The sequence below is a fragment of the Bufo gargarizans genome, unplaced genomic scaffold, assembly GCF_014858855.1.
Source record: "Bufo gargarizans isolate SCDJY-AF-19 unplaced genomic scaffold, ASM1485885v1 original_scaffold_2038_pilon, whole genome shotgun sequence".
In the NCBI taxonomy this organism is placed as follows: domain Eukaryota; kingdom Metazoa; phylum Chordata; class Amphibia; order Anura; family Bufonidae; genus Bufo; species Bufo gargarizans.
The window spans coordinates 63,940-77,956 of record NW_025334616.1 but is presented as its reverse complement, the minus strand read 5'-3'; the positions used below and the strand labels follow the sequence as shown (position 1 = coordinate 77,956).

Sequence of the window (14,017 nt, the reverse complement as noted above, 5' to 3'; positions counted from 1 at the left end):
TGTACATGCAGTTAGAGAAGATGATAATGCAGTCCTTTACAGTTCCCAATGCACAGCAGGTTTATGACACAGCAGGTTTCTATCTTGCAAGATACTTGGAGGGTATATAGTTAATGCTTTGCAGTGCAGTGCTGCTCTATCCCCACAGCTATTCTAGCTGGCTGGATCCCAAGGCCCGGATGCCTAAAGCTGCTGGCTTAAATCCTTGGTATAAAATCCTTCCCCCAGTATTGGCACTTGCTTAAGGTTACAGTACCTTTGTTTCCTAGCTGTCTCACTGCTTGATGTGAAAGGTGGCTGCAAGTTGCTCCCAGGAGGTGCTGTCCTACTACTGGGGTATCTCAACTGAGCTATCCTTAGTCTCAGGAGCTTCAGGCTGACGAGGTACTCCTCTAGTCCCCTGGAATACACTACTGTCTCCAATCAGGCTGTACTCCATCTAGCCTCCTGGTGCAGCTAGAAACCAGGACTATCCAGCTGCATGTCAGGAGGAGGCCCTCAGCATATCTTGGGCTGGTGCCTTCTCACTTCTGTCTCCACAGACTCCTGACTATGACTAAACCCCTCCCTGTCTGGGCCTGGACATTTATACTAGGGGCTCCCTATCTCCCTCTAGTGTCTGGGAGGCTAAATTACACCCCACTAGGCCTGCTAAGTGTATAACAGGGGAAACATTGCATGTAAAAACACACAGTAAATTACATTAAATGCATAGATCAATACAATATCACTGTCCCTTGTGAGTAGAAGTACACGCTACCCAATTGACCATTGTGTAGTGCCCACTCCTACCTAGTGGGACACTACACATGCTGCACTGGCCAATTACAGCCATGCCAATAGTAGGCATGGCTATGATGGCCTCTTGGGGCAAGTAGTATGACGCTTGTTGATTGGCTGCTTTGCAGCCTTTCAAAAAGCACCAAGAAAGCGACGAACACCGGTAGCTGAGATCTCTCCACCTTATGCAAAGGAGGCTGGAGTCACATACATGACAGGTACCTTCCTTTGTCAATATCTTCATTACCTCTCTGAGTTGTCTGGAGATACTGTGATCTTTTCCCTTCTATGGGCTGGTACATAGAATTAACTATGGAGGTTTTGTAACCCTCCAAGATGCAAGCTGAGGTGCAGGTTGTCCTCAGGCATCACACACCGACCTTCTTCTTTCTGCACTCACTACACACTTGGTGTAGGGCGGAGTGAGCCCTGGGAGGCTAGTTATAACCTCCCACTCCCTATGCAACTTATGAGAATATGTTTACAAGGACAGTTTGCATGAAACACAATCACAACATTAAGCAGTGCGTTTAAGGACACTGCATCCCCCCCCCTTATTTAACGTAAGTCACCCCGGACGCACTCTTGCCATAATGATGCATCACCTGAAAAACACAAAAAGAGCATGCATGCATATACACAAAACCATTAACCCATTCTTGTGGTTTCTCTTCTTTGACTGTAAGAGAATTAGGTTAGGCACATCTATATATCAGGAGCATCACAACATAGATTAGGTGACAAGGACCTTGGTTTTTCTTGTAACTGGGGAACTGGGGAGCTGACCTGGTACAGCGAACAGTAAAGACCAGGATAGGCCATAAAAATGAAACAAAAAGTAAACTCCTCAGGAGGCCCACAGGGCATGAGTCTGTTCCCTGGGCACAAAGCACAAAGGTTTTAGAACATCACAGAGGGCTCTAGTGCGTCAACTGTAAAGTTCGGGTTCGTACAACTTTAGGTTTTTCGGCACCCGAACATTTACGTAAAAGTTTGGGTTCAGTGTTCGGCGCTATCTTGGCGCTTTTTGAAAGGCTGCACATCGGTGATAAGAGCCATTATTGAGGGCCACAGACACCTTTGCATGGTGGAGGTTTTATAGCTTCAGGCAGCAACACCAAACTTCTGAGAGACAGTTAAGTTTTCCTGTCTAAAATATTCAGCTTGTAGGGAAAGTCAAGGAATAGGATTCAGCACATCTAAAGGAACTAGGTACACCTAACCCACTGCTCCAAAGCCACGAAACCTAAACAGCCTAAAACAGTGGATTTGCAGAATTAACTCTGTACCATCTAGAGACTGCATAATTGTACTGCTGCAACCAAAAGACATCCAAATTAAAAGTTGTGAGTTGCATCTTACCACTGTCTACCTCATTATTACTACCTATGGTTGTACCACCATTAACGGTACTGGCGTCACGACAAAAACCATCGAGGGACTCAGCCGCAACAAGCACCCTAAGCACCCCTAACATCAAGGGCACCTCAACCACCATCTTGGCTGATGCTTTCTACCACAGAGCGTGCCCCGAAGGATTTCGTGCTGTCCACCTCAACACTGTGCTGCCAGCCCAGGGAGGCTATCAGCTAACCGTGAGTAAACTGATGAACTGTGTGTTACCGAAGCTGGGTTGAGGCCTCACCGTCTCCTACCCACCCTGGACCTACGACAAGGCTCCAGGCTCCAGTGGGTGAACCTCTCCTAAAACCAGAGAGCAGGAACAGCTCTTACAAGAGCTAGTAGTAAAGCCAGGGGAGTATAGCAAATCTCCAGCGTATAGGAATCCCCCAGTTTTGATCAGTTACCCAAACACCAGCCTCAACATGATGAAAGATAAAACAGGCACTCTTTATTGAGGGCTACCTGCCCGTATTTATGCAGGTCCCCATCTGGTGGACACGCCCCTAGGGGACCAGATGGAAGACTGTGACACAGGACAGATATGCAGCAATTCAGGGTACACAGACACAATACATCCCCACAATGCATCATGGTTTCCTCCTCTCTGCCCTGGAGACACCTGAGAAGCAATTCAATTATCTCTCAGGATAAAAGGAATACACATGTGGAGACAACAGGACAGAAATCACCATTTAAACATACAATGTTACAACACTTACAGTAAACACAGACATTAAACATATCCCCAGAGAGCTTAAGTCTGAGTGCATATTATTAGGTGAATGGCACTCAGAAAACATGAATACAATAAAATTAGCTATCTGGGTACCCTCACATAACATACAATACAATTCCAAAGACAGATTTAAGCTGTGCGGCCGGTCTGTCTTCTCCTTTAAAGTTAGTATGGGCCATAATCCTGAGGCAGAGGCTGGTAGCCAGGCCCCTCCAAAACCCAGTGGCGAGGTTGGTTTCGCCACACATGGTAAAAACAAGATCCCAAACCGCAAAAATATGCTGTGAGCAAAGCCAATAAATCCAATCAAACCCACTATACTGGAAAGACTGGAGAAAATGGCCACCAAACACTCAGATGACCAGAAATATATGACTGTATCCTGGGTGGGGATAGTAAAATTGCACAATTTCCTCCTTCTGTTTTTTTGCGGTCCGCAAAGCAACGGAGGACACACGGAAACACAACGGACATGATTTGCGGAAAGACGGAAAGGATGCAGAAGCACTATAGAAACTAACTGCGACACGGATTCGCGTTTTGCAGACCGCAAAAAGCATACAGTCGCGGGCATGTAGCCTTAAGCTGATATGTTACCATGAAGGGGACTGGTCAGTCGGGAGCTCGCTCATCTGTTCACGGCTTTGGTGTCTTTACCCTTTGTGTTATCTTTTGTACGTATACATTTTATCATCGCTTAGTAAACTTTTTATACACCTAAAGCCTCATTCACACATCGGTGTCCGTACTCACATCCATGAAGAGGTGGCCAGTGATGCCTCCTGAAGATGTCTGTGAAGGATCCGTGTTTTGTCTGTGTTAGGCCTCTTTCACACGGGCGTCAGTTTTTTTGCCCGGATAAGAGCCGGGTGCGTTGCGGAAAAATGCTGGATTTTCTTGCGCGAGTGCAAAACATTGTCATGCGTTTTGGACTCGCGTGAGAAAAAGTGTGCATGTTTGGTACCCAAACCAGAACTTCTTCATAGAAGTTCGGGCTTGGGATTGATGTTCTGAAGATTGTATTATTTTCCCTTATAACATGGTTATAAGGGAAAATAATAGCATTCTGAATACAGAATGCATAGTAAACCAGCGCTAGAGGGGTTAAAAAAATAAAATAAATAATTTAACTCACCTTAGTCCACTTGATCGCGAAGCTGGCATCTCCTTGTGTCTCCTCTGCGCTGAGCGGCTGAAAAGGACCTGGGGTGAGCTGCTCCATTAAATACAGGTTAAGGACATTCGATGACGTCACTCCGGTCATCACATGGTACGTCACATGATCTGTTACCATGGTGATTCACCATGGTAAAAGACCATGTGATGACCGGAGTGACGTCATCGAAGGTCCTTAACCGATATTTAATGGAGCAGCTCACCACAGGTCCTGTTCATCAGCAGAGGAGACACAAGGAGATGCCGGGCTTCGTGATCAAGTGGACTAAGGTGAGTTAAATTATTTTTTATTTTTTTTAACCCCTCTAGCGCTGGTTTACTATCTGTATTCAGAATGCTATTATTTTCCCTTATAACCATGTTATAAGGGAAAATAATACATTCTTCAGAACATCAATCCCAAGCCCGAACTTCTATGAAGAAGTTCGGGTTTGGGTACCAAACATGCGCGATTTTTCTCACGCGAGTGCAACGCATGACAATGTTTTGCACTCGCTCGGGAAAATCGCGCATTTTCCCGCAACGCACCCGGCTCTTATCCGGGCAAAAAAACATGACGCCCGTGTGAAAGAGGCCTTAGAGATGAGAGAATTTCTTAGAATTGCTTTGTCACAAAGTGCATTTTTTTTAAAGTAGCGGATTCAATGACAGGGAGCTGCGATAGCGCCGGCCCCATCATTGTACCCCTCAGATGTCGCGTTCACACATGATCGCGGCATCTGAGTGTAATTTCACACAGTTTTTAACAATAAAAAAAACTATTAGATCAAACTTGCCGTCTCCATTTGCTCGCGACGGGCCTGCCGCCGCCATCTTGCTTGAAGATGTTACCAGAAATTCTGTGAGGTGCGCGGTTACGTAATTACGCTGGTTGGCGTGATGATGTAATCTCGCGCCGCAAGGGATTTTGGACCAGATCTTCAAGCAAGATGGAGGCTGGTGGCCCGTTGCTAGAAAATGGAGGCAGTACGTTAGAATATTTTTGTTTTTTAGACAATTTCAGGTTAAATCGGTTCACTGACACGAAGAATGAGGAAATTTGGATTCTAGGCAAATCGAATTTATCCTGAAATTGGCATCGAATTCCACTTTGTGGGATTCGATTCGCTCATCTCTAGTCCGTGTGTCAGTATTTTTGCTGTCCGTGTGTCATCCGTGTCTCACTGACATAGCACAGCTGAAAAATTATTTTCCAAACATCTCTTCCTAGTGATCCATGAAACACGGATGGTATCCGTGGTACATCCGTGGTTTTCACAGACCCAGACTGTAATGGGCGTGATGGATCCGTGACAAAATGCAGCAGGCGTCCGTGCTAAAAACACTGATGTGTGAATACAGACATTAAACTGAAGGGGGGACGTGCGCTGGAGAACACGTACAGCACACGGACATGGAACACTGACATGTGACTGAGGCTTAAAGGGAACCTGTCATCTAAAAAAACGCCTCCCAAACCGCCAGCGTTACCTTAAAGTACCCAGCAGTATGTTCCTAAAGATTATTTTCTTCCTCCGGCCAGATGCACCAAAATCTTAAAAAACAAACTTTAATCCCCTGCACGCGCCATGTAACAGCAGAGTCTGAAGTCAAGGGGGCAGCAGCCTCCTCGCTTCAGGTCAAGCTAAGCCCGCCCCTTACCCGTCCTCCCTTCACTGTGACTGACATCCTGCTGTGGGGCTGGGATCGTGCAAGTCTCGCGCATGCGCTGTGCTCTCCTTGTCACTGCACGATCCCGTCTCCGGCACCCAGCCGGACGCTTTTCTCCCTCTGCACATGTGCTGGGCGCGCGCACGATGGAAAAGCCCCGCGCATGAATCACAGTATACTGCCAGAGCAGAACCAAATACCACAGTGCAGCACAATATACTGCCAGAGCAGAACCAAATACCACAGTGCAGCACAATATACTGCCCCAGCAGAACCAGATACCACAGTGCAGCACAATATACTGCACCAGCACAACCAAATACCACAGTGCAGCACAATATACTGCCCCCGCAGAACCAAATACCAAAGTGCAGCACAATATACTGCCCCACCAGCACCAAATACCACAGTGCAGCACAATATGCTGCCCCAGCAGAACCAAATACCAAAGTGCAGTGCAATATACTGCCCCAGCAGAACCAAATACCAAAGTGCAGCACAATATACTGCCCCAGCAGAACCAAATACCACAGTGCAGCACAATATACCTCCCCAGCAGAACCAGATACCACAGTGCAGCACAATATACTGCCCCAGCAGAACCAGATACCACAGTGCAGCACAATATACTGCCCCTGCAGAACCAGATACCACAGTGCAGCACAATATACTGCCCCATCAGAACCAGATACCACAGTGCAGCACAATATACTGCCCCAGCAGAACCAAATACCACAGTGCAGCACAATATACTGCCCCAGCAGAACCAAATACCACAGTGCAGCACAATATACTGCCCCAGAAGAACCAATTACTACAGTGCAGCACAATATACTGCCCCAGCATAACCAAATACCACAGTGCAGCACAATATACTGCCCCAGCAGAACCAAATAGCACAGTGCAGCACAGTATACTGCCCCAGCAGAACCAGATACCACAGTGCAGCACAATATACTGCCCCAGCAGAATCAGATACCACAGTGCAGCACAATATACTGCCCCAGCAGAACCAAATACCACAGTGCAGCACAATATACTGCCCCAGCAGAACCAAATACCACAATGCCACAATATACTGCCCCAGCAGAACCAGAAACCACAGTGCAGCACAATATACTGCCCCAGCAGAACCAGACACCACAGTGCAGCACAATATACTGCCCCAGCAGAACCAGATACCACAGTGCAGCACAATATACTGCCCCAGCAGAACCAAATACCACAGTGCAGCACAATATACCGCCCCAGCAGAACCAAATACCACAGTGCAGCACAATATACTGCCCCCAGCAGAACCAAATACCACAGAGCAGCTTGGGGACTTGGGCAGCCCCTTGGTCATCAGCCCACTGAGACATTTTCCTGTAGGATCTATGGCCAGCCTGCCCCTGGATACATAACTGAAAAGAAATAGAGAATGGGGGTCATTTACTAGGACCAGCATTTTACGCCGGTCTTAGATGCCCCTCCTGCGCTGCTGTAAGACTTGTCTAATTTATGGAGAGTCGTGCACATGGCGAGAAAAACCGCTCCACTCCCTAAGGCCTCTTTCACACTACCGTTTTTTTTTTTCCGTTTTGCGGTCCGTTTTTTGCGTTCCGTATACGGTCCGTATACGGAACCATTCATTTCAATGGTTCCGCAAAAAAACGGAATGTGTTCCGTATGCATTCCGTTTCCGTATTTCCGTTTTTCCGTTCCGTTGAAAAGATAGAACATGTCCTATATTTGGCCGCAAATCACAGTCCGTGGCTCCATTCAAGTCAATGGGTCCGCAAAAAAAACGGAACACATACGGAAATGCATCCGTATGTCTTCCGTATCCGTTCCGTTTTTTGCGGAACCATCAATTGAAAATGTTATGCCCAGCCCAATTTTTTCTATGTAATTACTGTATACTGTATATGCCATACGGAAAAACGGAACGGAACAACGGAACGGAAACGGAACCACAACGGAAGCAAAAAACTGAACAACGGATCCGTGAAAAACGGAACGCAAAACACTGAATTCAACATACTGTAGTGTGAAAGAGGCCTAAGGGTGCTGACACACGTTCACGCTTTTTGATGCAGTTTTTGAATCCCAAACCAGGAGTTAAATGAAAAAAAGTGGAGAAGTAGTATTTTTTCCTAAAGTTAGTAAAGTTGCTGGGATCCAGGTTCCCGTCCTGGTCTCTACGACTCTCAAATGTACATGACGCAAAACCGCCAGTGCGAGAAAATAATGCAAAAACAGCATTGCAACGCCATGGCAACTCATGACTTTTTAAAACCCCAGTGTATTGCTTTATTCCCACAGTCAGCGGGGCACATGTACTATCCTGTCTGCGCCTGTTTCCAGGAGGAAAAAAGCGGTTTCCGACAGTCTAATTTTTTAAGTCTCATTTACTAACTGATTCTGCGCCTGTTTAGGAGGCGCTTGCGCCTTGTTCATCTAGACGGGGAAAAAAAGTCCTGCATGCAGTACTTTTGTTTCCGTCTAAAAAAACTGATTTCAAAACAGATTAAGGCTGCATGCACACGACCGTATGTGTTTTGCTGTCCGCAATTTGCGAATCCGTAAAAAAAAAAAACGGAGGACATCTGTATGTCATCTATTTTTTTTTACGGATCCATTGCAACAATGCCTAAAACGGAAAAGAATAGGACATGTTCTACGGGATCCAGTTCTTTTTTTTCTCTCTCTCTTCTTCTGACGGATCAGAAGGACGGAAAGCTAAACAGTGATGTGAAGTCACCCTAAGGGCTCATGCAAACAAACGTATTTTCTTTCCATCTCAGTTCTATTTGCGGAACCATTCACTTAAATGGGTCCGCAAAAACAACGGAAGCTACTTTGTGTGCATTCTGTTTCAGTATTTATTTTCCGCAAAATTAGTGCATGTCCTATAATTGTCCGCAAATCACAGTCCGAGGCCCCATTTAAGTCAAAGGGTCCGCAAATAATACGGAACGCACACGGAACACATCTGTATGTCATCCGTATTTCATCCGTATTTCGCGGATCCATACTGTAGAAGAGCTATGCACAGCCCATATTGCTCATGTGTTTGGTGATTAATAAGTTACTGTTTCCGTTTCCGATAGGCAAAAAACAGATCGCATATGGAAACCATACGGATATGTTTTGTGGAATAATAAAATGGAAGAGGACTTAAATCAGAGAAATACAAACCTCAGATACGGAACAACGGATCCATGAAAAATGGACTTCAAAACAACAAAGGACAAGAAATGAACACAAATCCCTTATGAACTCCACCACTGGACTCTGCATTGCCATATCCTCATCAGGTATGGATGGTGTCCAGCTGAGTATAATGAAGGGTCAAGTGAAGTGATGACCATGTGATGGGTGAGGTATAAAGCTCTCCTCCCTCCACCCCTTCCTGGTGTGACTTCTCCTTTAGTCAGGATGTTGTTAGGGATTAGGTGGAGTTGGTTGCTTGTGGTTCTCATCTATGGGTCAGGCTTTAGCAGTTCCTTGGTTAGACACCGGCGCCAGCCAGACACTCAGTGGAGGAATTATCAGCCTGGATGGGGATCTTCTAGAACTGTATCTGCAGTAGGTTCTCCTAGGAGAAATCTTTTGTCTCCAGTTTCTGGAATTGGGTCTCTGAGAGGTTCTGGTCCTGTGTCTGGCTGGGGTCGCATGTATCCTGGAGTAGGTATTCAGTCCAGACAGCTTACACAGCCCCCACCAATTATGTCAAACCCATCATCCCCTGTCCGTGTGCAGTGTGCTGAGGACAGTATGGTGGTGACTGTAGAGAGAGACTTCTATGGTAATGGTAGGATGGTGAATCCTTCAGACCTGGTCCTTGGGACCTGCACAGCTAGCTCTCAGGCTTCAGTTACTACTGTAGTCTTTCAAATTGCTCTTCAAGACTGTGGAAGCAACCTAGAGGTAAGTTGGAGGACTAAAGGTCCCTTAGTAGACCAATATGCACTGGGCAACAATTACTGTTTATCATGAAAACCCTTTAGATCCTCTTCACTATATTGACATGTTTTGGTTAGAGATGAGCGAATTTCATTTTTTGAAATTCTTTACGCTTTTACTGGTAAAAGGTGAATTGCTTTATGGATTCCATTACCATGGACCATAATGCAGTTCTATGACTGAATGCATAATGGCATGCCTCTAAAGGCATTCTGTCATAGAATTGTGTTATAGTCCATGGTAACGGAATCCATAACACAATTCCCCTTTTACCAGTAAACAAAGCTTGAATAAGTTTCATAACCCGAAATTTGCATATCTCTTGTTGTGGACATAGATCTGGTTTCGTTGAAGTACATTAACCCTTTCTACAGCTTGTAACCAAGAATGTTGGCTAGTTTTAGCTGGTATACTATGGTGTCATGAGCTTCTGACGCAATCATGGACTTTTATAACACAATCTAACCAGTTGTCCATTTCTGGCCTTGCAGTGTACTTGACCCAATGCCTTGTCAATTTTATTTATTTTTTCTCTTGTCTATCTTTTAGGGTCACCCATTCTTACTAATTTTCCAGCTGATTTGGTTCAGCTTTTAGGGTTAGGCATTTTTATTTTGTGCTTTGTGTTGAGACTAACTTTTACTATGGCTCTATCTCATCAAGATGACTTCAGATATACTTATCTACAAGATCAACTTGTCTTACAACCCCACCACCTCCCCCAATGTGCCCATCATTAGATCCAGTCCTGCAGTGGTTCCCATCTGGTGTTACTACCCACGGTAAGTCTGTACCAATAGTGTGCTCTATAGCTATGTCTTCTAGAGTCTTCCAGTGGTGAAATATCTTCCAAGTTAAGCTAGATGGTAGTTGTTGAATGTGGTCACATTGAGACTAGGGCATCATGCACCTGACCGTTCCGCGGTTTGCAGACCGCAAAGAACGGAAGATGCCTGTGTGACTTCCACAATCTGCAGAACGGACGGCCATCAATATAAATGCCTATTCTTGTCCGCAAAGCGCAGATAATACGACTTATTATATATTTTTTTTTTTGTGTGGCCGTGGAACGGAGCAACGGATGCGGACAGCACATGGCGTGCTGTCCGCATCTTTTGCGGCCCCTTTGGAGTGAATGGGTCCGCATCCGAGCCGCCAAAATGGCGGCTCAGATGCGGACCCAAACAACGGCCGTGTGCATGAGGCCAAACTGTTTGCTCCAACCAGCCATGAGACAGCCCCGTCCTGCTGGATCTGACTGGGACAGTCACAGCTTGATTCCACTTACATTATGAAGCAATGTTCTGTAGCATCAGTACTGTGATCTTTGGCCATGTAATGAGTATAGCAGCTGTAATGTCCATGTAGTCCCATCCTAATTATTGCATTAATCATCCTGTTCCTCTTCAAGGTTCATAAAGACTCTGAAAGGAATCATGACAAACATTCCCCTCTAGCTCTGTCAATACTAGTGAGAGGCTTTGCGCTGTCTCCTCTCCTGGCATGTGTTTCACCAACTACTTACACTCTCCATGTAGTAATTCTGGAGAACCTTTTAACTGTTCCTGATTCCTAATGGAAGTTAGCAGTATGCCATAAAGGTCTGAATTTTCAGTTTTGGGGTGTCTGACCCTATTCTATAGGTGCTGCCAGTCACTATGCAGGGACACCCAGATTGGCTTTTATTGAAAACTGCCAGCAATTCAATAGTAGTAGGAATAATGGGGGGGAACTGTAGCCCACAAGATACTCCAGAAATGGTATGACCTGGGAATTGGTTACTAAAACAAATGTCTGGGGAGTAGACGGGCCCTCTTTGAATGGGACCTGGCTGTATGACTCAAGGCAAAAATAGGTTGTCGACCATCAAACTCTTTGTAAGTAGAGCAGGACTGGTCAGGGTGTCGTAACTTCAGTTAAACACGCTGCAACACCTTACATGGCTGGAACACCCTTAAGGCCTCAATGCCATAAGTGTCTGCTTTGCTACTTTACCATATGGTTGACAAGATACTTTCAACTTCTCAAAGAGCTTGTCCATTACAACCATGGCTGCTTACTTCCAAAAATACCCCCTGCTGTCCATTGGTTCAGCTCTATAGTAAATAGGGCTAAACTGCAGTACCACTTGCCACCTGTGGACACATGGGATGATTATGGAAAGCTGCCATTTTCTTGCAATCACGTACAGTTATCCTTTCATTTCTCTACTCTTCCAGATTTGGCAATGTAAGCAGCAATGCCATCAAGCCAACATGGGCTCCCTACAGCACCACAGTGAGCTCAGAAGAAAGGTTGTCTTTCTCCTTGACTCTCATGACTGGTAAGACTTCAAGTAGAAGGGGGGGGGGGGGGCATATTCTTGTCTTGTACTAAAAGCCTTATTTTGTCTGTAGAGGACTGGAGTGCTCCTCGTCAATCACTTGTCTACCAGCTTGGTGAGATCTTCTACATAGAGGCCTTTGTGAACATAGAGAACCACGTCCCGATGATGCTGTTTGTTGATAGCTGTGTTGCCACCCTTACTCCAGATGAGACCTCTAATCCTAACTATGACATCATTGCTTATAATGGGTAAGTTTCATATATATTTTTTTTGTTTACTGTTAATTTAAGGCATCGTCACTGAAATATCTCCTACAGGTGCTTGATCGATGGGATACTAGGAGAATCCTCTTCAGCCTTTGTTTCTCCAAGATCTGAAGCGAATAAGCTTCGATTCACAGTTGATGCCTTCAGGTTCATTAACAGTGACCTTTCTATGGTAAGGACTAGAGATGGTAGTATGACCCTAAATGCCAAGCAATTAACTTTTTGCACCTGTCTTTAACGTCCTTGTTTTCACCCCACTGATTGAATGGTGTTGAAAGCGCACAACTGGCCACTGTTCTAATCTGCACTTTCAACATTAAAGGGAGTCTGTTGCCAAAATTAGATGTTGCACACTGCCTACATGGTGCTGTAGCACAAGTGCCAGTGCTACCTTTGTTCTTTTGCTGTGACTGTTCTCCTGCTAAAAACTATGTTGAATCCATATGCAAATGAGGGGTCATGGGTGCCCAAGCTGCTCTGCCTTTCACATTGCTTGTCCCTCCCTCTAAATCTGTTGCATCATCCCCAGTACCAGCCGATAACCTGCACATGGCAGTTCACCACTGGCCTGGGCATGCCTGCTGGTTTCACACAGCGCATGCACACTTGATTGATCACTGCCCACAATGGGCATCAGTGATTAAACAGACTTGCAGAGCGGGACAAGCAAGAGGCTGGGAAGTAGTAATATTGGCCCTGAGGGTAAATTCTCCAGCTGTCCAAGATTATGAATGTAAATTATTTCTTGTGATATAAACTGTAATTGTGGTGTCTTAGATCTACATAACCTGCCACCTGAGAGCTGCTGACATCAACCAGACCCCTGATCCAATGAACAAGGCCTGCTCCTACAACAAGGCTACCAGCAGGTAAAACCTTGCACATCTGAGTTTCTTTAGTTAGATAACAATGGATGTTCTCTCAATAGTTGACACTTGACTTGGACTTGCTCTTACAGTTGGTCACCTGTGGAAGGCCCCAGTGTGAACTGCCAGTGCTGCAACACTGGGAACTGTGCTACAGTTGGCAGCCGGAGAACAGCATGGGGCCCACAACCTGCCAGGTCAAGAGGAGTTGGGAAGAGAGATGTCGGTGAGTTCTTCATTCAAACGTCTCCTAAAGCTTCCATAAATGTCAAGGTATTTGAAAATGGGTGTTGCTAATTCTTCCACTAGGTTCTCATCTAGAGAAATACACTCTGGCCAGACTGGGCCCTCTTCTAGTGACTGGATCGAAGCCTAACCAGGTCTCCAAAGAAGGAATTTCCCAAGCTTCCAGAATGGGTGTAGAAGAACCTCTGCAGTTGTGGGTGCTGGTGGCCATGGGCTCAATCACTTCAGTAGTTGTTGCTGTGACTCTTATTGTGTCTGCAAAATGTCTTCTGAAAAAACTGTCTCACAAATAGTCCAGAAATAAAAATAGGAAAATGTTACTTGCTCTTGGGTCTTGTCTCAATCAACGGTGCCAATGGTTTTATGGGACTGGTTTCATGTGACCCATAACTTCATGCATGGTCCAGCACAACAGACCATCTCCTGGTGCTATATACATGAGTACTATGGGGCTATATAGAGGATTTTCTATGGGTCACATGGAAGTATGATATGGGCACATCTGTATGGAGCAGATGGGTGGTTTATAGCTCACACTTCTCAGGAGAAGAATAATTGAAAGCTGCTCTCTGGCAGTGGTGGCTCTGGCTTTGAAATTTTGAGGGGGCACACTGGGGGC

At 45.6% G+C, this 14,017-nt stretch overlaps 1 protein-coding gene across 1 annotated transcript; it reads left to right on the top strand.

The window, feature by feature from the left end:
• Window positions 1–9,166: 9,166 nt before the first annotated feature.
• Window positions 9,167–13,691, top strand: LOC122923894 (zona pellucida sperm-binding protein 3-like). The gene is made up of 8 exons (XM_044274752.1): window positions 9,167–9,658; window positions 10,358–10,476; window positions 11,914–12,017; window positions 12,091–12,268; window positions 12,338–12,458; window positions 13,064–13,155; window positions 13,245–13,378; window positions 13,462–13,691. The coding sequence occupies exons 1-8, from the start codon at window positions 9,167–9,169 to the stop codon at window positions 13,689–13,691; spliced, it is 1,470 nt and encodes a 489-aa protein (XP_044130687.1).
• Window positions 13,692–14,017: the final 326 nt, after the last annotated feature.